A 24852-nucleotide genomic window follows, 5' to 3' on the forward strand; every position below is an offset into this window, starting at 1 on the left:
TAGTGAAGGTGGATGCAGGTAGTTCAGAATGGAGGACGGGGGAGGAGGTGATGCTGAATCGGTTGAGGATCGGTCATGTGGGGCTGAATGACTGTCTATTTCGAATAGGGAAGCGTGAATCAAGGGACTGTGCGGTGTGTGGGGTGCCTGAAACGGTGGGACATTTTTTGATTAGGTGTGAAAGACATGTTGCAGAGAGAGAATTGATGAGGGTTCGGTTGACTGCGTTGGGTGTGGCTGAGCTGAGTGAGAGGACTATACTGGGAGGTGATATGGGGAGAGGCAGGAGTAGTGTGATGTTAGATTTTGTGAGGCAGACGGGGAGGTGGGAGGAGTTGTGAGCTTAAATGGAGCCAAATAATAATTAGTGGGTACGGTGCACATCATCCTATAGGATGGGGAAGCGCCTGCGTGGGTCCGCCCACGCTTCCGATAATTAAGAAGAAGAAGAAACCTCCATAGCGTCTGGTCGCATCTGTGCAGGCGGTCTGCATACATGCCAACATTCTGAGCCACTTGGGAGAGAGATTTCGTCCACGAAATCGGGAGACAAAGTTAACTAGTGAAATGGATTGGGGCTGGAATTATTTTCGGTGGTTTTTCACAGAAAAATCGGGAGTGTCCCGCCTAAATCGGGAGGGTGGCATGTATTGGTCTGCATCCCCCACCGCCACCCATTGAATAACTTACCGTTTGGACTCTGCAGAGTAGTACACACTGGGCGGTTTAAAAGACACCTTGCCGCTATTCCTTATTATTAACTCATCGTGTATGCAAGCCAACATCCCCGCATACGTACGCCTATGTACTTTGTTGTCCAGCCAAGCCCATCTACAATGCCCAGTTCAGACTACGCTCAAAAGACCCATCCGGACCGCTCCTTCAAAAAAACACTTGCTTAGTGCGAGCTATCCCCGTCGACACATTACTTTCAAAAAATGCATTCAGAATTTCCCCACAAAGCACTATACAATGGTCTTGTTCTTAGTCGTATATTCCAGACCGCTCCGAACAGGTCCACAAATCACGAAAAATGTTATGCTGCCTGTCGGTGCAAATCCACTTGAGAATTTCGCAGGAAGCAGACGAAAAATTACGTAGGCTGAATCTACCGTAAGTCACGTGGGAGGACACGTTACCGGGTTCTTTTCTCTAATAGGAAATACCAGGAAGTAGTAGCAGCCAAAGCATGACATTCACAGGCTACTGACCCCGGTATCTTGCAGCTGCTCGTCGAAGCCCGATCCATCTCCACTATGAGTCTACTGAGAGCGGCGGCCCTTTTGCGGGCACCGGGTTTCTGCCATCCCGAACAGGTACATAAACACAGCGTGGCGACATACTATAGCGGTCATGGCCCTTGTAGCGTCTGCACAGATTGATTCATCATCAGAGACGCTCAGAAAGTGTGACATTTAGCAATAGGGATACAACGTTATAGATTAAGTACGGTATGGCAGTACACTTTCATACGCAAAGCAGCACTGGAGAAGATACAGCGCCTTAGCATCAGGAGCACAGTTACCGTATCACGAGCAAAGATTAATAGAAAGCAGCATAATAAAAAGAATAAAACAAGTGCACCCTTGCTTCTGAACTGTGATGAAAATGATTTCTGCTCTGCAGGCGTATAGGGGTGAGTAGTGAATAAACCATCGACTCCATTCTCGCACTTATGCAAAGCCAACAGTGACCCCAATCATAAAAGTAAAAGAGACACAACCAAGAGATCTAACTCCTTCACCCTGTCATAATGGTCCAGCTATTACTGGCCCTCAGTACCTGCACTTAGTTTTGGTTGTATTGCTGGCCAGGTCTTCTTCATGCTTGAAGAGAGTACTGGTACTCCCCATATTTCGTAGTATACATATGCACAGCCGTCCAAAGCAGCTCAGCGTTCACACTTTGTCCTGTGAAAGGTCAACGCGCAGAGAAGCCCAGCTGCTCCCATGTGAAATGTTGCTTAGTGTCTGCAAAGCAGTACAATAAGAGCAATTCAAGGTTGATAGCCCAGGCACAGGGGCAATGCACTGTAACTCGGGTTCGCCTGAATTGACATGCATTTGTGCTTTGTGGTGCAAGCAATCAATATTGCATGGGAGGACAGCTAATACTGCAGTATTTGGGAGAGCGGTCCTCTCTCTGCAATCCGCATAGGGAATAAAAGGACCCCCTTCAATCCAAGGAGTAGGCGTGGTACGTGGCCCTCGGTAAAATCTGCAGAGCTACTTTCCGATGATCAAGTTTGAAGCCAAGTTACATACAGTTTAGGAAGTGGGTTGGAACAAAATGGAGCAACGCTTCGGAAACGTTTGTCTTGCTGGAGCGCTGCCTTTTACTCTGCTCCATCCGAGGCCCGGGTTTAGCCCAAAAAACCACCAGTGTTTTTCCCAAGCTGAGATATCACGCCAGCAAGGCACACAATACAGAAACAGCCAGAAGAAAGTCTCACATCCCATTCGGAGGCTATCAAAATTTGTATAGACTTGCAATTTACAGACATATTTTTGTTAGGGTGTGTTTTTTGACCAAGTAAAAATGCAGAACACAACTTCAATTACTCCGTAGAAGGATTTCTTGATGAATCACTAGCAGAGACCTATTTAGAATAAAAAAGTGAACCTTCTTTTGTTCCCAAGATGCTCTTCGCATTTATGCAAATCGCCAGTCATGGGTTCCAGGAAGCAATATGGTGTTTCATGATGTGCCTGGGCCATGTCCCCTGACCACGCTCCCCTCCTCACAAGGAGGAGGGCATTCCCAGAGTACGTGTTTTCCCATTTCCAGCACTGGTTACAAATCTAAAAAGAGAAACTCATTAGGATGATCCGTTTGAAGCTAAATTGAACACCTATCGATTCATTGTTGTATTTATGCATCCACCCTGTGTCCCTCAGAGGCTTTCAATGGAGATATCAGTAACTTTTCTTTTTAAGCAACCTCGTTTAGCCATATATCATAGTTATTAATTTTGTATAAAGTGGCTTTTTGTCTCTCTTTTCCAGCAAGGCAAATCAGTCTGTGATTGATAGACTTCTTTGAGATGTGATCGCATTAGGCTGACAGAATCAAATTTCAAGCAAATGACTTGAAGTACATCAGTATAATGAGTTCATGGTTGGAATCAGTGATTGTAATGTTTTAGTGTGCTCCGGTACCAAGGCCTAGGTTCTTAAAAAAAGTGACTTACACAGAGCGAAATGGGGTGAAAATATGATTGGAGCGGGGGTAAGCGGGGAGAGAAAAGTAGAAAGTGATACAAGTATATAGAAACAATGAGCATGCATGGAAAATGAGAGAAATAGAGAAATACGTGACTGGGCAGGGAGACCGGGTGAATTTTATAAAACTGGGTAAGCGAGACCCAGCTGGGCCCTGGCACAAGAGCAATTTTGGACCTTATCGGGTCTGAGCACCGGCCCACTGAAAGCCTACATTGGTGTGTACCTGCACTTCTTTTTTCCCATTTAAAGCACTGCTTAAGAGGGCCGGTATGTGTTTCAGTAGTGACCTTAACAGCAAAGTATCACAGCTTAAAATAAATTGAATGTCCATTCAAGGTTCTATAAAAATATATATACTTTAATTAAACACACCACCTGCAAGAACATTTAATAGAGGAACTATACAAGAACCCACCCTTGTGGAACAAACAGTAAATTTGCAGAAATGAAAGATCACAGCATTCTGGGTGAGAATACAGGGTTGACAAGGTAATTTCAATAATCACAATGTTCTTTTTAAAAAGGTATGTAATGCGAAAAGATGTACAAATGACTTAATCGGTCTTTAGGTCCCAAAATTGACCAAAGGGGCAGTAAAGGGCCAATGGTACCTTCTCTGCCGTTTGACTACACCAAACTGGGCTGTTCAGTGCTTTTCGTGCAGTTCGAGGATGCTTGAGCACGGCAGTCGTGGTGTCCTAGGCAAGAAGTGGTGTTGAGCAGAGGTCAAACGGAGCTTGTTGCGGTTCGAATACGATGTTTGGGGACGAGCGCATCTCGTTGACCAGTTTCGTCCTTGTTCTCTGGCTGCAAGCAAGGTTTGTGCCACACTTCCAGCGGTCCTTCACCAAGTTGCTATTACTGCCTTCTTTTATAATGGCTCTTCTTGGAAGGATCCATGGTGCAGTGAGCAGTGCTGTGTGTTATATTAAACAATTAGGAAATCTATTTTTCTGTTAAACTGAAGCAGCCCAGTTGAGAAGTGTTTCTACTGTCTTACTGAAAAGATGTCAGTACTAATGCAAAATAAAATTCTGAATCTGTGTAGCTGGGATCAACACCAGTAAAATAAAGGGTACAAACATTTTCTAAAGAAGGCACATTATTCTACAAAGCTATCGCTCCAACCCTGGAAACTGTAACACGAAAGTTAAAGACAGATCTCTGCAGCAGGTGCATTGACAGACTTAGCTATATTTTCCCAAAATGGAAGGTTCGTTAAGGTCACGAGATCCCATTGATATAAAAGGTGTACCTTGTAATTGCAAATCATTTCTGATTATGGGCATGATAGCTTAAGCCTGACCCCCCTGCGCCCACTCCCCATCCAGCTCAAGATGATGCAAGCATCTCACACTGACTACTAGTCTATAACATACATGCTCAGATGGTTTGAGTGTGCTACAGAAGTGCTTCATGGACTTAGAAAAAAAATGAGGCAATATTTTTTTTTAAAGTTTCACAACCATTCCAAAGGAGTCATTTCCACACCCGATCCTGCCCGTTTACTAATTTAATTTCAAAGCACTAGTCCTTTAAGTTTGAGGTTGTTTTGGCATGGAGTTCATTCCACATCAAAATAGAAAGCAACAACATGCTAGTTATCTTAACAATTGCGCGTTGAGATTTATGAAGGTGTACTGCGTGTTTCCGCAAGAATTATTTTTTTATTCTGGATTTTTGATCTCAAAATTGATTAAGCAAATAAGCAATCTTCATTTGCGATGTTATTGTTGGTGCTTACCTTTCATTAGGGTGCGTATAACCACTAAACCACTGTTGGTACTGTCCCTCTTGAAATGTTGTGTTATTGTCAAATAATATGTGTTACAGTACTGCTCAGAAGTACCTCACGCTGGTCATCATGCTGCATTACTGTTATCCAGTTAAGTAGTACTGAATTTATTGTCCTTAAATGGATGTTGGCCAAGTCCATCCGGGCTATAAAAATAAGCATACGTTTTCAAAAAATCTCTTGCACTTAACCTGTTTGCGTCTAAAATTTTACTCTCTTGAAGACACACAAATTATTTCAAAACTCCCTGCGTAGTATCAGGGGTTGCCTTATTATCCCTAGCATGCCTTCTTCTAGCGTCATTGACGACACTGACTTCTTCATATATTTATTGGTGATTTCTGAAACCCACCATTTGTAGCCAGAAGAGGTTTGTGGTGTAGAAACCTCACTAGTTTCGTTAATACTGTCCAGTCTAGGATGCGTAAACACATCTGCAACAAATAGAGTATGCAGTAGTTATGAAAACATAAGTTGTAGTTTACAACTAAACATTGAAATCAAGAGATTTATAGTGACTTGCTACTGTTGCTTATTAATAAGATGCAACTCCTTAGCCTAAGGTATACTACAACTGTTATATGCGCGCCACTTAATGTACCCAACAAAGTAATGAGCTGCCATGTGCAGGAATAAACTTGCTAAAAGGTCACTGCAAGTAAAACATAAAAGCAAGCAAATAAGAAATGCACAGTATCACTTTCATTGAAATATAACCTAACAACTTCATCAGCTCATTATTCTAATGAAAAATTAAAACAATTAGGGAACTATTCAAAACTCACATTGCACCCTTCCAGATCAACAAACCAACCATTCTTTACTCCTAATCTATATTTATAAAAGTCAAAATGTGTTTGTGGATTTGTGGCTTGGCGTAACGTTGGGGAATGGACCTGAGAGGCGAAGGCGAAGGCAGGTAGCATTTCAGAAGTTTCCAAATTGTTGCAGCATCAGGTGAAATTACTTTTAAGAGGATTTTTGTGAGATGGGGCCATCGGTTACAGAACTGATAAATTATATCTGAACATATCGGCAAATAACAAAAATCACGAGTGGCTGTGTGAACGAGTCATCCTTGTTGCTAAAATGTATTCTGTCAATGAAATTAATAATAAGATTCAGGATATGCTCCCGGCACAGTTACTGAGTACAACTCAATCGATTCAGTGATGGATACCGATGAAGCCATAATCTACCCAACAGAATTCCACAACTCACTCGACACCCCTGAATGCCACCACATCACCTTCTACTGAAAGTTTGGTCACCCATCATGCTGCTTCGCAATCTCGACCCAACTAGCCTGTGAAATGGCACAAGGCTATGCGTAAAAAAAAAAAGAAAATTGCTGTCCAATGTAATTGAAGCGGCCGAGTTCACTGCAAAGGGGAACAAAAAATGTTGTTTATAAACAAGCCTTACAATGAACATGTACTTTCGTGATATTGAAATTTAGGTCCATAGTCCTTGGCACAGCTGGCATCATGTCATCCATCATGCTGCTCTGGAATCTCCATATTGTTCCCACGTACAGTTATACGTTTCAGAATGAGTTTTTAAGAAGAACAATAAATTGTGTTTTGCAGTCATTATAAGAAAACATTTTTAAAATAATAAATAATCGAAAAATGTAGTGCATTCTTTTTTTCACCTTTCTTATGTAGCCTTTCGTAAAAGTGTAAAGCTACCTTTAGGTATTTATAACAAATAGTACCCATAAGAAAATAAAATCCTGAGGAACGCCCGGGTATCTCAGATAGTACTTCAATAAAGACAGAAGCAAACCTGAAACTAATGCTATGCTGCACACTATTCAAATAACGAAGTATCCCAAAAACGGATTTAGAAGTCGACCTGTGCTCTCGCTCAGTTGTCTAAAGCTAATTACTCAAAAGCCGAAGCCATTATAGTAATGATGCACATCCACTCACTTAGGAAACATTGAAAGTGTCAAATTCGCTGACCGGTAGGGCATGTCTCAAAATGTGCACTTGCCTCTAGCCATTTGCATGTAATATATCTAATCTGCATAACAAAATATTTTTAGTTCTGGCCCCTAAGGTCCTGTACATTTAATCTGCATCTGCCCCACATTTGCAAATTTGAATCTGACCCCCAAAACGTTGTCTTACTGCGGGGCTATCTAATCTGCATCTGATCTGCTTTTGAAAACTTAATCTGACCCTTAAGATCTTCTTTTATCACTGGCCCCAACGTCCCCCAAATTCTCTCTGGAACAATCATTTGATGAAGTTGATAAAAATCACTTTAATACCCTTAAGAACTGTAATTACATGAACTACTCACCAAATATTACCTCTAGAAATTAACAAAACATTTCCAAAACAAACTATCTCCATAATAACAAAGAATGAGGTGCTGACATTCTCATTTTTACAAATTGCCTACATCTCTTGGAGATTACCCTAAAATCGTTCTCAATTAATTTTCTGAAACCACTATAAACACAGGACTATGCACAACCACCCTGCTAACAAAAAAGTCAAAATGATCATAAACACTTTACAATAATGGAAATATTATTTTCCAGCCTCAAGACTCAACCATATTTGGACTTGAGGACAGACTAACCAAACGTATCATATTAGTCATGGATAGTAATAACAACCAACTAACCCTAACCCTCAATGCACTTTACCCATAACCAACTCAGGAAATCAACCACCAATGCCAACAACCAAGGAAAATTCATGGTGTTAAGGTTCCAACCTTCTCTATACAAGACCGTAGACCAGCTATTTCCTTAAACACCCACAAAACTATAATCTTTCACACACACACAAATCACATCTCTAAACTATGTACAGTTAAAAGTAGATCAGGTATAATAAATGTGAACATTGACTGCAAGTGCGAACAAGAGTTCACCATGGAGTTGGTAAGAATTGCATCATCATTTTTAACTGATAATTACCAAATGGTCATTGTCGTCATAATGCCACCTAACTATAAAATAATTGTCTCAAATAGAACTTATAAAAGAGGAGGCAGTGTAGCCCTTGCCTACCCAGAGTCACTAAGGATATCCCCAGTGGACATACATCCCACTCATAGTTCTGAAAAGTTAATGTGCAATGCTACATCAACAACAGACTCTCGATGACCGTTATTGGGGTCTTAAGCCCTCCAGATGCCAACCCCTCCTTTTCCCAGGAATAGTTGGTGACTGGCTACAATACAAGCCCTCTCAAATAAAATCCTTTTAATGGGGGATATTAACCTATGGCATGAGGAACTGGATAATCGAGTTTCCAAACTATTCACCCAAACCATGAAGAATCTGGATTTCAAAACCTAGATTAACACGCCTAAACACAAATATGGGCATCCCTTTGACATCTACCAATTGGAGATAGACGTCAGACTACACAAGTGGCACTCTTGTAATCTGATCACCTCCTGCTATTAAATGAATGGGAGATCTACAGCAACTGCATACATCTAACCAAAAAGGACAACCAAAAACACCATATCCTTACTACACTACTGAACAAAGTGACCAAACTGAATTTTGAAGAACATTTCATAAACATCCAAGAAGTACAATAATGCCAGAAACAACCCATTCCTTTTACTAGAATAACTGATATTTGAAATCACGAAGAACATGGGTATTCTTGCACCAGAGAAACAGAAAAGAATAAAACCCATAACCAAAACCAACAACAAGTGGTTTTGTTTGATGACAAACTGGCTTCCCTTAAAAGGACTGGCCGCAATCTACAACATGCATGGAGGAACTTAAAGACACCTAAAGACAAACTAGCAAGCGCATTTCATAGCAGGGGCTACCATAGGACCATTGTAAGAAAGAATGTATATTATCAAAACCATATTTCTTCTACACAATTTAAAAGTAAACACTGTATCAAAATTTACAATGAACTAAGCCACATACAAAAAGTAGTAATCAACCCAAACATTCAGAGGTGCTGGCCAATTCTCTTGCTGGGACCTTTCATGATAAAATAATTAAAGTTTAACATTGATAACCTGAAATGATTAGAGGTAGCAGCCACCACAAACCATGGCCATTTGCCTACGTTTATGGAATTCAACTTAATATCACCTGACGTGCTGATTTATCAACAAGCATGGTTCAGGTGTACAATCTGACAATTACCCAGCCACCTGAACCCAAGGAAAACATGGTAAACCAATAACTGAATTTTGCAATGCATCACAAATATCAGGCAGTATCCGACATCACGAAAGGCTTTCACCATAACACACTTTCTGCAAAAGTGTAGACCTAGAGATCACAGAAAAATACGGACCCATAACTAACATTCCTTTTATTGCTAAAGTAGCGGAAAAGATAGATACCACCCAACTGGTCCTCCACAGTGAAGAGAACCTCCTACTTCATGAAAACTAATGTGGGTTTCGCTTAAACAGGAGTACGGAAGTAAGTCTCCTTTGCATGAAAGAGGAAATTCAGAAAGTATTTGAATACAATACTCCAACAGCCCTAGTAGTGCTCGATCTTGCCAATGGCTAGGATCAACCCATCAGACACAAATGCAAAGATTAAAAGTTCAGATGGAACTTGACAGTACTGCCTTGAGGCGGGTCACCAACTACCTTAATTAGTGCACCGTTAGAATGGGAGACTTTGCCTCCACAATTTCCACCCTTAAGGTATGGTGTCCAGCAGGGCTTCATCTTCTCCCTATAGCTATTTAATAAGTGGTAAACATTTAAAGTTGCAACCAACTAGCCGGGCATAAAAAGTCACTCGGCTCCTCCGTTCTGCATATGCCCATAACACACAATTTCTTATTCACCAGATTCAATTGTCGCTTGCCAGTGGCTATGTGGAGTTCACATTTTGAGGCCTAATTCTAATATTTAATGAACCCTCTAACAGACATTACTGATCTATTCTCTGTGTTTATTTGTTGGTAGCATTGAACCTGTAACCTGATAACAATCAGCATACAACTGAACTCCTGCAGAGAATCCAGGATAAGAGCATAGATAATAATCTCTGCCCTAATGCTTCCAGAACAGAGATTGTTATTTGGGATTCCAAACCCAGCAGTACTACCCTTTCAAATGGACACCCCACATGGGTATGCCACCCACCTTGTCAGACCAAGTAAATAATCTAGGTACCATTTTTGACTCTAAACTCTCACTACAACCACAGAGACTTTCTAGCCCTACAATCTCACCTCCCGCTCCACATCTTTATGAGATATGTCCCCTACTTGGAAATGACACAAAAAATGTAGTTGACCAGAACCCCTGTCTTCTTTCCACTATACTATTGCAATACTCTTAAGAATAAACAAATACGATCTCCAAAATAAAGCAGGTAGACTTATTTTGGGCCCGAGCCCTGGGACCAAATCTCTCCAGGGCCATATAAACCTTAACAAGCTCCCAGTTGCAAAGAGATTACCTCACAAACTCAACTACATACCTTTCAAAATTCTCCATAACATTACTCCGAAATACCTGAACTGTTACATAAATATGCATTTTTACAACTGCTAAGATCATCACAGGCTAATTTATCTTCACCCAGGTTCAAAAGGCCTGAACACAGAGGGCTATCCCTTTCAGTTTTAGGCCCGATATTCTGGAACAACCTCTGCACAACCCTGAAAACATACCATACCTACAAAGGTTTGTTTCAAAAGTAATGTGAAACCTTGTCTCCGAGAACACAATATTTAACTTGGACATACTTGCATTGTTAAATATTTGGTTAATATGCGTGCAGGGTTAGTAACCAAATAAACTCAACCTTCCCCCATGATATTTATATGTAAGTCTACCACAATTATACCTTATGACTAGCGCTACTGCTCCACCTCCGCAGCCATACTTAGCAAGCACCTGATCACCTAGAATTTGCCTCATGGCTAGCCCTGCAAAAGGTTATCTGACTTGTTACTACTTCCACTTATTTTATGTCTATTGCAATATGAATAACATGCATGCACCAGAAATGTTGCAACCGATAGTACTTTAGTGAAAGCATTAACCACACTAGGTAATCCATCTGCCTGCTCAGATCTGATACCGACTGTAACTGAGGAGACAGCTTGTGCATTTAACCTCATCCCATGCTTCCTACACCTTGTATATTTGTGACACTTTGTATTACAACTTGAAATGTGTACCCCTGGCTGGGGGCACACTGTGTTATGACTGCTTGAAGACTAAGTTCTGCCATTCTCTCAATTTCGTGTCCCCCCACTCCTCTTGACTCTAGGGTGAAAAACCTCCCCAAAGCGAAGCTGGCGGGCCTCTGATTATTTGGAGGCTGCCCTCTTGAATTTCTCTTTCCTAGAGGGGCATCGGTACAAAGGTTTTTGTGCCTCATGGAGTAGCCACGCTCTCCTACATGTGAGATGAAGAGGGTGGAAGAAGAGTACTGCCACATGTAAGGAGAAGCACTGACCCTGCTACTCAACGGGGTGCTCCCGGTGCTGTGCAGCAGGGGTTTCTGAAAGCTGATATCCCTGGAGGCCTTTATCTGGCAGTTCCCAACAGACGAGGAGGTAGATGGAAGATCTGTGTATGTCTGGACCCATGCTCTGCCGGGGACCTGGAGGAGGAGAAGCTGTTTGTGAGGATCAGTTGAAGAGGAAGAGCTTCTGGAGGTGAAGGGATTGTAGTAGTGGAAGCCCAAACCTTGCTCAGAACAGTTACTATGCAAGTGGAGGCCCAATCTTTTTTCGAGGAATAGATCGGGGTCTGTGGAGGGAGTCAGGGGGGCTAATCTGGGAGAGGGCCCAGCTTAATACAAAAAGGGATGCAGAGTCTTGTATTGGACCCCTGGCCTCTAAAATATTGAAGACAACCGGTAACAATTTGTCGACTTCAGGCAATCTCTTTATTCCATACCACACCCATATACAACAAATCACCCATTTTGATTTGTTTCTCATCTGGACTCATTGTGTGACAGGGTGGGTTTGTGGGGAGGTTGGCCCTTTCTCATGTGTCACACTGGTCTGCGGTTCAGTTTAGAAAGTTTGTCTACAAGACCTATTTCTGCAAATGGATTTTGGTCAGCCACTGTTGAAAATATATTCTGAGCGCACATTGACCACAGGCCCTGCAGAAAAAGGTGTAATCAAAGGGGGCATTTTGGTCATATTTACAGACCTTCCTTTCAAAGTTAAGTGGAAAATGTAGAGGGCACACAGCATTTGAGAACAACCAATTATTCACAGACCTTGAAATTAAGTACGAAGCAATACTAGCCAAGATGGAAGCAGAGACCTGGGAACTTGAATACAAAATTGATGACAATGAAAACTGGGATAGGTAGCTTTGTTTTCGGGGGTTCTTGGATGTAGAACGGGAAGATGTCTCGTTAGGTGAAGGTTGTGGTAAAGCAGGTAGTAGAACATTTGTTTCAGGGAAATGGTAGTTTGGATTTACTGGTGAATAGGGCACACAGAGCAGGATGAGTGCCACAGGACACAGGCTTCTAATGGCACTGCCACTATTCACAAAACGCAGATTCTCACCAAGATGAAAAGAAGGGACTTGATTGTCCTCAAAGGCAACAACATGCTCATCTGCCAGTGATAATCTTCCTTGACCATGGCGAGTCACGGAAAGTGTTGACCGCTTCCCCACATGGCTACAAGACAAAGGCACCAAGTACAGATGGGGTATATTTTTGCTTTATTGTTGGGATGCTGTTAAGACCCATTTGCTGTCCCTTTCTGAGGAATGCTCCATGTAACAAATCAGCACCTGGGCAATGAAGGAGAAGCACAGATTGAAAAGATACTTGCAAGTATTTTTATGGTCCAGGAACTTCTACAAGGTTGACGGTGCCAGGTTTGAGGAAATTGTAGAAACTCAGTACACCACCAGTATTGCATAGGGGCTGGAAGAAAGCTTTCATGTGATGCTGCAGGTTTTTCCTCTGTGTTTTTCTCACTGTCTATCAAGATTATATTGGTTGTCTTTTGCAGGGGTGAATTTAAAAGAAATTTAAATGGTATGAGCATGCAAGGTGATTGGGTTATGGTTTGATATCCTAATCTCTTATTCATATTTCTAAGGGTTTAATTGTGTGCTTTTTTCAAGTAAAGGGATTGCAGACTATTGGTATTGTTTCTTACCTGCCTCCGGTTTTCCAGGAATTTTTCTGTTTTTTCCGGTTCATCTTGTTAAGCATTGAAGCTTGTGAAAGATTATCCAGTTGTCAAGAGGTATCAGGGACTTCATGGTCAGTTGACCCGCAGTGCTCATGCTGCACTTGAGCTAAAACCCAGATTCTGGCTACTATACAGGGTGGGGCGACTAGATTGAAGGGTTCAGGACGCAGTATTTTATGTTGGTTGCCTGATCTAGAAGTGAAGCTGGGAAAGTGCAGAGAGGGATTTGGTTAGAGGCTACATCTGGAAGGGTTAGTTCATGCTGCCTGGGTAAGGGGGGAGGGTATTTCATTTGGTGTCTCGTTGCGATAACAAAATGGGGATTGATAGGGTGGGTGTTCATTAACCTTAATTTCAAGGGCTTGACCTCGCCACATAAGCATTCAGTGCTAACGTGAATTTATAACGAGCATTGGCAAAGTCAATAGTTTTGGCTTTTTTTTATTTATTTTTTTTATTTTAATTGTATTACAATTTTTACAAAAAGAAAAAATCCAGGAAATCCATTCAAAAGAAGAAATTTCTCTTTCAATAATAAGTCCTCCAGATTCTATAAGTATTTCAATGTTCTTTAGGTTGAGTTCAGTAAGTGTTCTTAAGTTCCTTTTGTGACCATTTTGTATTCCTCAACCAGGCCGATTTGTTTGAAAAAGAGAACTACAGCAATAGAGAAGAATAAGAGAAAGTCAATAGTTTTGGCTTTTGTGTGGGCACGAAATAGGCATTAATGCCATAATGGTACTACCTGGCCATAACACAGCTAGAAAATGATGTGGGTACTTGAACATAGTTCCTGGCAAATGACTATCTCATACCGATGCACAAGCCAAAATTGCAGGCTTTGCCAAGCTTGTTTTGAACAGGCCTTCATTGCTTATTAAGTGGCAGAACGATTTGATTAAGCCATTTTATTACACCAATAAAGCATTTGTAGCTGCAATGATGCCATTAACTGTTGGCAGACATCTTAGAAATGACACTTGCAGGCCTTTGCAGCACACAGTTTAATGTTGCTGCTCAATAGAGCTTGTTTATCTCAAACACTTCAGAATTTTGGATCCAGAAGCACTTTGGCATCACATATTTTGCACTAATCGAACTTCTGTTAGAATTGCAACAAGAAGATTTTTAAAAGCGCTGCAATTAAATTATGAAATTGAGCGAGGATGATTTTGTTGAATGACTAGCCAATCCATTGCTATTGACACGCCTGTAAATTTCTCCCGACGATTAACATCTTGAAAGAAACTTTTCCTTTTTCTTCATATCTTTTCATATTTGCCTTCTCCTTTTTGATGAAATGACCCACGCAAGTGATACGACCTATTTGTAAATGGGCATTTTTGTTATTTTATACTAATTAAGAAGTATTGATGTGTTGCCCTTTCTGCTCTGTTGATTTGTTTTGTTACTTGTTTTATATTTGATGTTTTAACTTGTGTAAATTGAAAGGTTGATTTAATTCAGCCAAATCAATAAACGATGCATACTTTTTTTTCGCTTGCTTAAAGAGATCACAGGAGGATGTTTTTGGGCAGGGAGGGGCAGGTGGGAATGGCTGTGGGTATTAGCATGGCAATGGGTGTGCAAATAACTAGACAGCACTCACAAACCATGCGTCCCCCTGTCACCAGTCAGCTCTCTCCTAGCTGTACTCTAATGCAATCGTTTTGGCTTGATGGCACTTAAAACCCCCATGCAGCCAAAACTAAAAATGCTTTGGCTATTCCATTTATACAGGAAACGTGTTGCTAGATGGGTCGGGAGAGAGCTATTAAATGTTCGGGATTGGAGTTTCCTGTTGGGTCTCACACAAAGTGGAGGGCTTGTTTTTTTCATCTTTTTATCCATCGGTTTAAAACTGGAATTCAAATTGTTTAAGAGGTTCCTTGAAGGGAATACTGCTCATGGTGAAGAGATTGCTGGATGGAATACTACTGACAACTCGTGTTCGCTACTTCCCAAATCGGGGTCAGTAAAATTACTTGGAGAGGATGATGCTGTGTGTATTTGCAGGGCCTTCAATATGTTTGTCAATCAGGAGTGCAATAGATCGTGTTGATTGGTGGAGTTTGGTGAATGAAGGGGCACTTAGTCGCTTTTAATCTCATGGAGTCCTATAGTCTTCTGGATGCACAGAGGGAGGTTAATCTACAAAGTAAAACTTGCACCTGCACAGTAGCTGTTCGTGGTTTGGCTAGTTAAAACGGTAGGATTTTAATAACGCTTCATTGAGCGTGCACAAATCCTTCCACTGGTCTATTCTGATTATGATAAGCCGGTATAGAATTTGGAAGTGCCTTTGAAGGGGAGGGACAGTTTTTACTGCCATGATACTTTGTTGAAAAAATCACTTTTTCCTGAGCGGGGAGATGGCTATTTTTTAGACCAACAAGGGCAGAGAGGTTCTCAGAAGGATGGTATGAGACTCGGCAAAGGCCACATTTCTATACCAACTTATGACTGAGGGAGCCATGCAGAAAATACAGTGGGCTATGCAGAATGGATGACTAGGGAATGAGCTGCTTCACTTGTAGCAGCTGGAGGTATATAGTTCAGGTGAAGGGGATCTGAACAAAATGGCCAGAATCAAATAACCAAGGGCTGAGTTGGTGGTTCTCCAAATTGGAGTGATTTACATAACGGCAAGATTTCTAAATCAGAAATTCTATAAAAATGGGGACAAGATGGACACAATGCTTGCTATGAGGCTGCAAAAACGGAGGCTAGAACATCAGCTGGTCGTTATTGTGGAGGATTGGAGTGTTTGCATTCAGATCCCCAGGGTATAGCAGATATGTATGCAAATTACTAAGAGGAACTGTATAAGGCAGGGAATAATGTCTTGCCTAAGAATTATATTGTTGGCCTGGGACTATTGACACTGTCTGAAGAAGTTCACAGAAAATTAGAGGCCCCTGCGATGGACAGGGGGGTCAGGATGGCAAATTGGGGGAGGAAATTTTGAAAATTGCAGGGCCGAACTGGTTCAGGGTGCACTTTTTCAAGAGGTTTGAGGATGTCTTGACCTTGAAGTTGATAGAGATTTTTAACAAGACCATAGTGGCATATGACAGTCCTCCACTCTTCTTTGGAAGCAACTATTCTTTTTTAGAAATTACTAGGGAAAGGAAGGTCCTTTTGATATTGTGCCACCTATAGGCTCATATCACTACTAAATGTAGATGCCCGGATTTTGACCAGGATGATAGCCGCACTATTTGACAAACACTTACCGGAACTGATCCATACTGGCCATGTGGGGACTGTGAGGGTCTGACAAGGGGCCGATAACCTTAGGAAAACTTGGTCTGACCCGACGTTACTCTCATATTTCGAGAAGGCTTGTGTCACCTGTGGATTTTTCTTAGCAACTTTAGAGAAGCCCCTCAATGCTCACATCAGACAAAAATGCAACCCATTAGGGGAAAAGGTCCAGCACACCTCTTGCAAGGAGAACACGGTTTATTTCCACAAAAATAAGGGTACGCCAGCAAAGAGCTCTGCTGCCACGGAACGTTCTGCCAAAATCAGTACAAGCAACACATTAAAAAGGTACACTGGGAGGCCACCAGGGGGTGAACAGGCAATGGCTGCCTGAGTGTACAGTTCCCACCGAGGCCTGGCCGTATTGGAGGATTGAGCCCCCCCAAAACTCCCCAGGTGAACTCAACGTGGTGACTCGGCGTTGTGACCCCCCTGGGCACCCTAGGCTCGAAAGAGCGACCCCCGGGAACCCCGTGGAACCTGAGAACAGGCCCCGGCACACACACGAGAGGAGAAGGGGAAACGAGTCCGAGGCTCCAGAGGAACGGAGGCGTTTCACCGAGGCCGCAAGGAGGCGCGGGATGCGCCGCCCCGCTCCTCGGTCGGCCGCCTGCACCCGCAGGAGGAGCGGCCCCCGGCGGACTGAGAGCACAGACCCGGAGCGCGAGGTGAGCCCTCGCCCCCCCTTACCCCCTGCCCGGGCCGGAACACACTACCCCGAGGCCATCAGGAGGTAGGGGTTTCGGGGACTGGAGCAGTGGAGCTCCCACTCATCGGGACTGGTCGTCGCTGGGGGTCTAGACAGCCCGAAAAAGTCAAGGCGGGCCGGGAGGGTGGGAACCTCCCGTATCATGGAAGGCCCAGCACCCCGGCGCATAATCGGAGGTGCTGCTCCCATCAGGAGAGCGAGTGGAGGGCGAGTGGAGGGATCGCAAACATGCCGACCTCGGTCGTGGAGGGATCTGCAGGCACTAGGTGAGGACGGCGAGGCGGAGTAGCCAGGCCCTTTGACCAAGGGGAGAGCCAGTGAGGCCAGCGAACTCGGCCATACTGGACCATTCCCTCCCCCACGGGAGACACTGAGGATGCCCTGACAACCCCGGGGGGTGTCCAGGTGCGAGGCTCCCACACGGCATTGGTGGGGCGTGTGGTCGCCCGCAGACACCCTCTGGGCCTGGCCGGACGGATTCAGTTGCCTGCTCCGTCAAGAACCCCCGACTGCCACGGCAAAACTGGACAGGGTGTGAGGCCCCCGCCCGGCGGCGGCGGGGCGTATGCCCGCCCAAAACTGATACCCCCCCGCATCAGCAAAGTCACACTAGGGGCAGGTGGGGAGAGACCCGGGGCCCCGGTCTCTCCCCTCCCCCCCACTTTCTCTCTGGCCCCACTGGTCTCCCCAGGAGGAAAATCACCAGCTGCCTCGTGAGGGGCCACAGTAGTCTCGACGGTGGGGGACTTGGGGTGACCAGATGAACTGGCAGAAAACATTGCAGGAATTTCGCTTTCAGGAGGCCGTGAGTAGCATCAAAGGTACGACCCTCAGGAGCGAAATGGCCCAGCTGGAGGCCCCGGCACCCTCCACAGCGGCAGTGGTAAAGGGTTTCGCCTCGATCCTGCAGGAGATCAGGGACATGCGCTCTGACATTGCCCAGAAATTCTAAAAAATTGACCAGAGGGTGGATAAGGTCGAGGACAGACTACTACAGGTGGAGACCATCCAATCCTCATCTGCGTCCCAAGAAATACAAATAGGCATGAGGCTAGCGGCCCTGGAGAAGAGGGACGAGGAGCGGGCCAGGTAGATGGACGACTTTGAAAATAGGGAACGGAGGAACAACCTCAGGATCTTTGGGGTCCCGGAATCGGAAGGAGAAACGGAGAGAGACATCACCCGCACGGTGAGAGACATCATCACCCTCCTGTTTGCGGAAGAAATGATGACGGAACTCACATTTGATAGGGTGCACAGGGCGGGGGGCAGAGCGGGGGGCCCCCGGTCGATCTTGGTCCGGTTCCACTATTACTCGGAAAAGACAAAAGTGCTGGAGGAGGCCAGAAAACCCCGGGAGATCACTTACAATAACGCTCAGATCTCAATATACCAGGATCTTTCGGCCTACACATTGGCCAAACGCAGAATGTGCCGCCCCCCACCGCAACTGCTTAAGGAGAAAGGGGTGCGATACAGATGGGGCTACCCTTCTCCCTGACCTTCGAATATATGGGTCAACGGTCAACTGATTACGGAAGAGGACATAAGGGGAGCCATCCAAGACTACGTAGCGGACTCGAACCCCCGGAGGGGCCCAACGGGTCCGGAGACGGGCAGACCAAGTGGCTCTGGACCATCGGGAGACAGGAGAAGGAAAACGGGCGCAAGGAAATTCCGAAAAATGAATACACAATCCCCAGCGAAAGACGGAGAGCGGAACGACTCTGAGGACTGAGGACGGGGCATCCCGTCAGGCTCCAAAATGGTGTAATGGTGCCTCGGAAGTTCAACCACTCACAGCGTCCCCACAAACAGCAAGTATAAGGGGGCCAGGGAGGGGACGCTGCAATAAGGGGGTAGGGGGGGCTCAAGGCGAAGAGCTTTACACAGATGGCCTAGCCGAGGTGGGCAGGCTGGTGGTTCGGACAAAGCCAGCGATGGCAGTACTAATTGGCTGGATGCCGGGGATGGGGGAGGGAGGACACACGGCAGTTGGGGTTGTTCAGTTCTGATCGGGGATTGGGGGGCAGTTGGGGAAAAGCTTCAGGCCCACCCAGGGGGGCGGGGAGGGAGAAATGAGGGAGCACAAATTAAAACCAAGGGAGCACGCAAGAAAGGGTAATGAGAGTATGTCGACAGGGAGAGAAGCGATCCTAGATAATGGCTGATAGTCTGCCGGCCCTGGGAGTGGGTTCCCTCAACGTATGGGGCCTAAACACCCCCACAAAGAGGTCCCTGGTCTGTAGGGAATTTAGGAGGGCTACCCTTGACCTTCTCTTCTTACAAGAAACTCACTGGGCACGGGGGAAGGAGCCCAAGATGCAGGGGGGAGGAAAAGGGGAGGTTTTTTGCGCATCCCACAAGGGCAAAAAAAGAGGGGTAGCCATCCTCCTGGCGAGGAATGTTGGTTTCAAAAAAGAGGACCTACTGAAAGACCCTGAGGGCTGCTACTTGTTGGTACGAGGGTCCCTGGAGGGTGCCCCACTTACCCTAGCGGTAGTATACGGTCCAAATGAAGGTCAAGCCCAATTCTGGGAGGAGGTGGGGGAGAAACTCAAGCTCTTTGTCCGGGGTGTGTTGGGGGGAGATTTCAACATGGTCCTGGACCCAACCCGGGACAGGAATCGCGTTGGCTCTCAGTTATCCAGGGCAACGGATGAGACCATGGCTCGGACCTTCCAAAGGGTTAACTCGGGACTAGGTCTGGTGGACACGGTCCCGACTCCCGGGACGGGAGCCCCCTCTTTCACATATTATTCAGCCATCCACTCATCTTTTTCCAGAATAGATTACATCTTAGTGGACGAGACCCTGCACCCATTCGTCACTGGCCACAAGGTCGACCCCGTCCCCTGGTCATACCACGACATGGTCCGAACACCATTGCAAGAGGCTGGCTAAGTGACCGCAGGGGACGATGGAAATGCAACGACTCTTTGTTGAAGGATGAGGTCCACGCTCAGGAGGTGCTAGATGCCATACCGGAATTCTTTGAGTTTAATGACAATGGGGAGGTAGGTCCGCACACCCTATGGGATGCCTTCAAGGCAACCCTAAGGGGACTCCTTATCAAAATGGGTGTCCAAAATAAAAGAGTAAGGGATGCCCAGGAGGAATCCCTGAGAGAGAAAATAGCTCAACTCCAGCCGGGGGGTCCCCCAGCAGTTCCCTTGGATCGAGATCAGCTCACCACTATGGACGACTATAGGCTCCAGTTAAAAGATCTCCTCCTGCACAAAACAGAACAGAGTCTCCAACTGGTTAAGCAAAAGTACTACGAAAAGGGGGATAGGGCGGATAGGATCCTGGCCTGGAAACTGAGGGAGGTACAGAGAAGCAGAATGGCGAAAGCAGTAAAGAACGAAGAGGGGTCAATAGGCTACGACACTCCCCACATAGGAGAGGCCTTCTGCCGATACTATGAAAAACTATACTCGTCAGAATATAACGGGGGTGACGCGGAGATAGAAGGGTTCCTGAACTCAATACAAATACCGGCCCTGACTGGGGAGATGGCAGAGGGGTTGGAGGGCCTGGTGACCGAGGATGAGGTGGAACACGTAATCAGCGGGATGAAGGTGGGTACTTCCCCGGGCGAGGATGGCTTCACAGTCTACTTTTATAAAAGGTTTCGCTCGACCCTAGCCCCGCACTTAGTGAAGGTCTTCAATGCAGTACGAGAGGGGGGGACCCTCGGGGGACCCTCCCGGACTCTATGATGGAGGCCATAATTGTTGCGTTGCCCAAGGAAGGAAAGGACCCCACGGAGTTCTCCTCCTACTGCCCAATATCCCTGATGAACATTGATGTTAAGATCCTAGCCAAGGTAATTGGGAGGCGGATGGAGGAGATACTACCGAAACTGATCCACGGGGACCAGGTAGGGTTAATAAGGGGAAGACAGAGCTCAGACAACATCCGTAACACAATAGACTTGTTCCACCATGCCCAGGAGTCGGACCTCGAGGCGAGTGTCCTCTCCCTGGACTCGGAAAAGGCATTCGATAGGGTCGAGTGGAGATACATGGAACTCCTCCTCCAGAAAATGGGTTTTGGCGTACATATCAGGGGATGGGTGGTTGCACCATACAGAGCTGCGATGGCAAGGGTACAAGTGAATGGCAGGTTGTCAGATCCCTTCCCCCTTTCACGGGGCACAAGACAGGGATGCCCGCTGTCCCCCCTGATATATGTCCTTACAATGGAGCCCCTGGCCATAGCAGTTAGATCACACCCGGATATCAAAGGGGTTAAGAGGCGCAAAGTGGAATTTAAGCTTTCCCTGTTCGCAGACGACATCTTGGCTTACCTGGTGGATCCCAGCTCCTCCCTCCCCCCTCCTGTCGCTGGTGGGCACTTTCGGGCGCTTCTCCTGGCTGAAGATTAACGCGTCTAAATCAGTTCTGCTCCCCATGAGAACACGGGACCCGGGCTTAGACTGCGTGGGCATACTTGACGGGGTAGCAGTGGGAAAGGTCTCTATCTGATACCTGGGCGTCCTCCTCACCAGGGATCTATCAAAACTCACCCCGACCAACTATGACCCCGTTTTAGCAGGAATTACCGCGGACCTCTGGAGGTGGGGCTCCATGATTCTGTCCTGGTACGGCCGCATGACGGCAGTAAAGATGAATGTGCTGCCGCGTCTGCTGTATCTCTTCACCTCTCTCCCAACCAGCGTCCCCGACCAAACCTTTAGGACTCTACAGAATGCGGTCCGTGAGTTTATTTGGCAGGGCAGGACACCGAGGACCGTGAAGGTGGTCCTGATCCTACCGAGAGAAGAGGGAGGGTTTGGCTTAACAGACTTCCAACTTTATTTCCGCGCCGCCCAACTGCGCGTCCTCCTGGAGCACATGAGGGAAGGGATGGGCACCTACTGGTCCTACCTGGAGGATATGGATGCCCACCCTCTTAAAGTTCGACACCTCCTCTGGGCCCCACGCAGGTTCATCCCGAACAGACTTAAAAGCCACCCCACCCTGGGAGTTCTTTGGGCAATCTGGAAGGAGGGCCCCCAGACAGTGCACCTAACGTCGTGGCCATCTCCGATGTCCTCACTCTGGGGACACCCCCTCAAATTGGGTAGTAGGGGGTTCCGCAAGGCATAGGCCTGGTCCGACTCGGGACTGGAATGGGCGGGGCAGTTGTTCCAGGAGGGGGAATACCTACCATATGAGGATCTGAGGGATGCTATCGGGCAGGGGTCCCTCTCCATATTCAAATATCTCCGCCTGAAGGGCATTCTTTGCGACCAATCATGGGGTTAGAACCTGTAGAGACAGCTTGCCCTTTGAGCAACTACTTGACACAGCGACCTCTAGGAAGGGAGCGGTGTCTGGGGTGTACAAGATCCTGAACACTGATAATTTAGAGGCGAGACAGGGTTTCTGCACATTTTGGAATGACCTGGCAGGAGAGGTGATCTCGGAGGACGCCTGGTCACGGATATTCAAAATAGCATTCCATGGGAATTTATTCACAGCAGACATGGAACACAACTTCAAGATCTTGCAGGGGTGGCACAGAGACCCTGTGAAGTTATCAAAAATGTTCACGGGAGTGGCCCCCATGTGTCCAAGGGGGGGCGGCCAGACTGGATCGAGGGGCCACATGTGGCACTGCCCAAAAGTACAGGCGTACTGGGAGAAGGTCAGGGGTTGGATTGCTGAAGTCACTGAGGAATTGCTCCCCCAGAACCCTCTGACAGTGTTGTTGGGTCTCCCCCCAGAGGCCACGGATATTTACAGGTACCCCAGAATGTGGGAAACAATGCTGAGGGCGGTAAGGGTGGCCCTGGCGCAGAAATGGAAGAGCCCGGAGACCCCCTCAAAGGAGGACTGGCTAAAAAAAGTTGAAAAATGTTCTTAATGGACAAGCTAACGGCAATGATGAACAATGACTCTGGCGCATTCCAAGAGAACTGGTATGGGGTGCAGCAGACCTGGGGATGGGACGTTCACTGATGCCCAGTAGGGGCCCGGGCGGGGCCCGGTGGGACGGGACTGGGAGGAACCAAAGACGAAACGGGCACCCACGGCCCGTGGGTAGGCGGTCGAATCACAGCTATAGATGATTGTCTACGTCCACACTCATTACCAAGCTCTGGACACAAAAGACCAGTTTAAGACTCCCAAAATTACGATTCATGTTTGATTAAGCGGTTAGTGGGGTGGGTATGTATTGGGGCGGGAGAAGGTAGGGAAGGGGGGCGGGGTTCATTGGGCCTGTCATATGTACATCTTTTGAACATGCATGGAGCCCGTTTGTTATATTAAGAAAATGCTAATAAAACCAAAGTAAAAAAAAAAAAAAGGTACACTGCGTCATCAGTGACTTAAGTTACAAAACCAAATGGCTGGTTGGCGCGACCCTATACATAGTCTACCTGCTCCATAAGGGATGCCAGGCCATTGGTCCTAGCCTCTTCTGTCCATCTTCTTCCACGTGGGCTCCTTCTTGCATGTCATTGGCTGCAAAGCTACAGTTAATTTTTTGTTATAAGCAGAAAAACAATACATTCTCTATCTCTACCCTAATGTGCACCTGGTACTGCAGACATAGGCACGGAGGATACATTTGAGGTAACTATGACTTACAACCCCAGTCCGATCCCAGGCACGTTGGTGCCTTTCCAAAGCTCTCCACCCTCGTTTTAGGTTTGCTGCCCCTCCCGGCACCTCGCAGCACCAATCGTGTAAACGTATTGACTAAGGCAGCCTGTCCCTGCTTTTTGATCTTTTCTGATCGATTGTGGGGGAGGGGAGGGTCTAACAGCTTTATGGTCGATAGTCTAAGACTGGCTGGTACATTCAAATGCTGACGTCTTGGGACGGCGGCATCTGGACGCTCTACCTGAAAGCTGGGGCTGGGGAAGGTTGGAGGCTCATGCCCTCCTTCTTGTGAGATGACTTTTCACAGAGTACTCTCAGTCCCCTCATGGCCTTACAGGCACATTCCTCCTGGCATACGAATGCTGGCGGCATGAGACAATGAAAGGTCTTTGAATCTCTGCGGCTCTGGCCTTTCTCCTCGCAGCCCATCTTCCAACCTATTCCCACTTACACAAGCTTACTTCTACGTTTAAAAAAAATAAAAAATACATTTTTATTAATTTTATTCAAACCAAACAACAATACAAACAAACCCAACACGCAGTGCAGTTTACACCAATTCTATTGAACACCATTTGTATTTCCATTTTTGCCACTGCTCCCATAGTCCCACCCTCCATTATGAGCCTATTTGTACTTTGCATTCAGTATCTGCTACATGTGGCCGGGTCTCACTATCCTCGCATTCCGTTGGGTCCGATATAGATCCGAACAGTTCCGCTATTAATAATTTCCATGCCATCAGGGTACCCACTTCTTCCTCCCCCCTCATGTTGCTCGCCTCCTGCCATACTATCGTTTCGGCCTCAGCCCATTTCTGTAACTCCTTCCACCATACCTCCACCCGTGGCTTGTGGCACTTCTTCCATCCCATGGCAATCCTCCGTTTTGCTAGCACGTATGCCAAGTCTCTCAGTTTCTCAACATGTTTAAGTTTCCGTGGTCTGGGGAACCCTCCCAGCAAGCAAGCCCAGACCGTATCTATGACGAGCGTGACCCCCTTTGTCGCTAATTTTTGTGCCACTTCACCCCAGAAACATTCGATTACTGGCCATGACCAAAACATGTGTGTCATGTCAGC

The 24852-nt window shown here is 46.0% G+C and overlaps 1 protein-coding gene across 1 annotated transcript in view; it reads left to right on the forward strand.

The window, feature by feature from the left end:
* The first annotated feature begins 1142 nt into the window (after nt 1-1142).
* The window catches only part of GFM1 (G elongation factor mitochondrial 1), a 572440-nt gene continuing 548730 nt past the window's right edge, over nt 1143-24852 (forward strand). Inside the window, exon 1 of the mRNA XM_069618451.1 lies at nt 1143-1316. Coding sequence (XP_069474552.1) covers nt 1257-1316 — 60 coding nt within the window. The 5' untranslated portion in view covers nt 1143-1256. The remainder of the gene's footprint in view (nt 1317-24852) is intronic.

Source organism: Ambystoma mexicanum, chromosome 10, assembly GCF_040938575.1.
Source record: "Ambystoma mexicanum isolate Mex_15411 chromosome 10, UKY_AmexF1_1, whole genome shotgun sequence".
NCBI lineage: Eukaryota > Metazoa > Chordata > Amphibia > Caudata > Ambystomatidae > Ambystoma > Ambystoma mexicanum.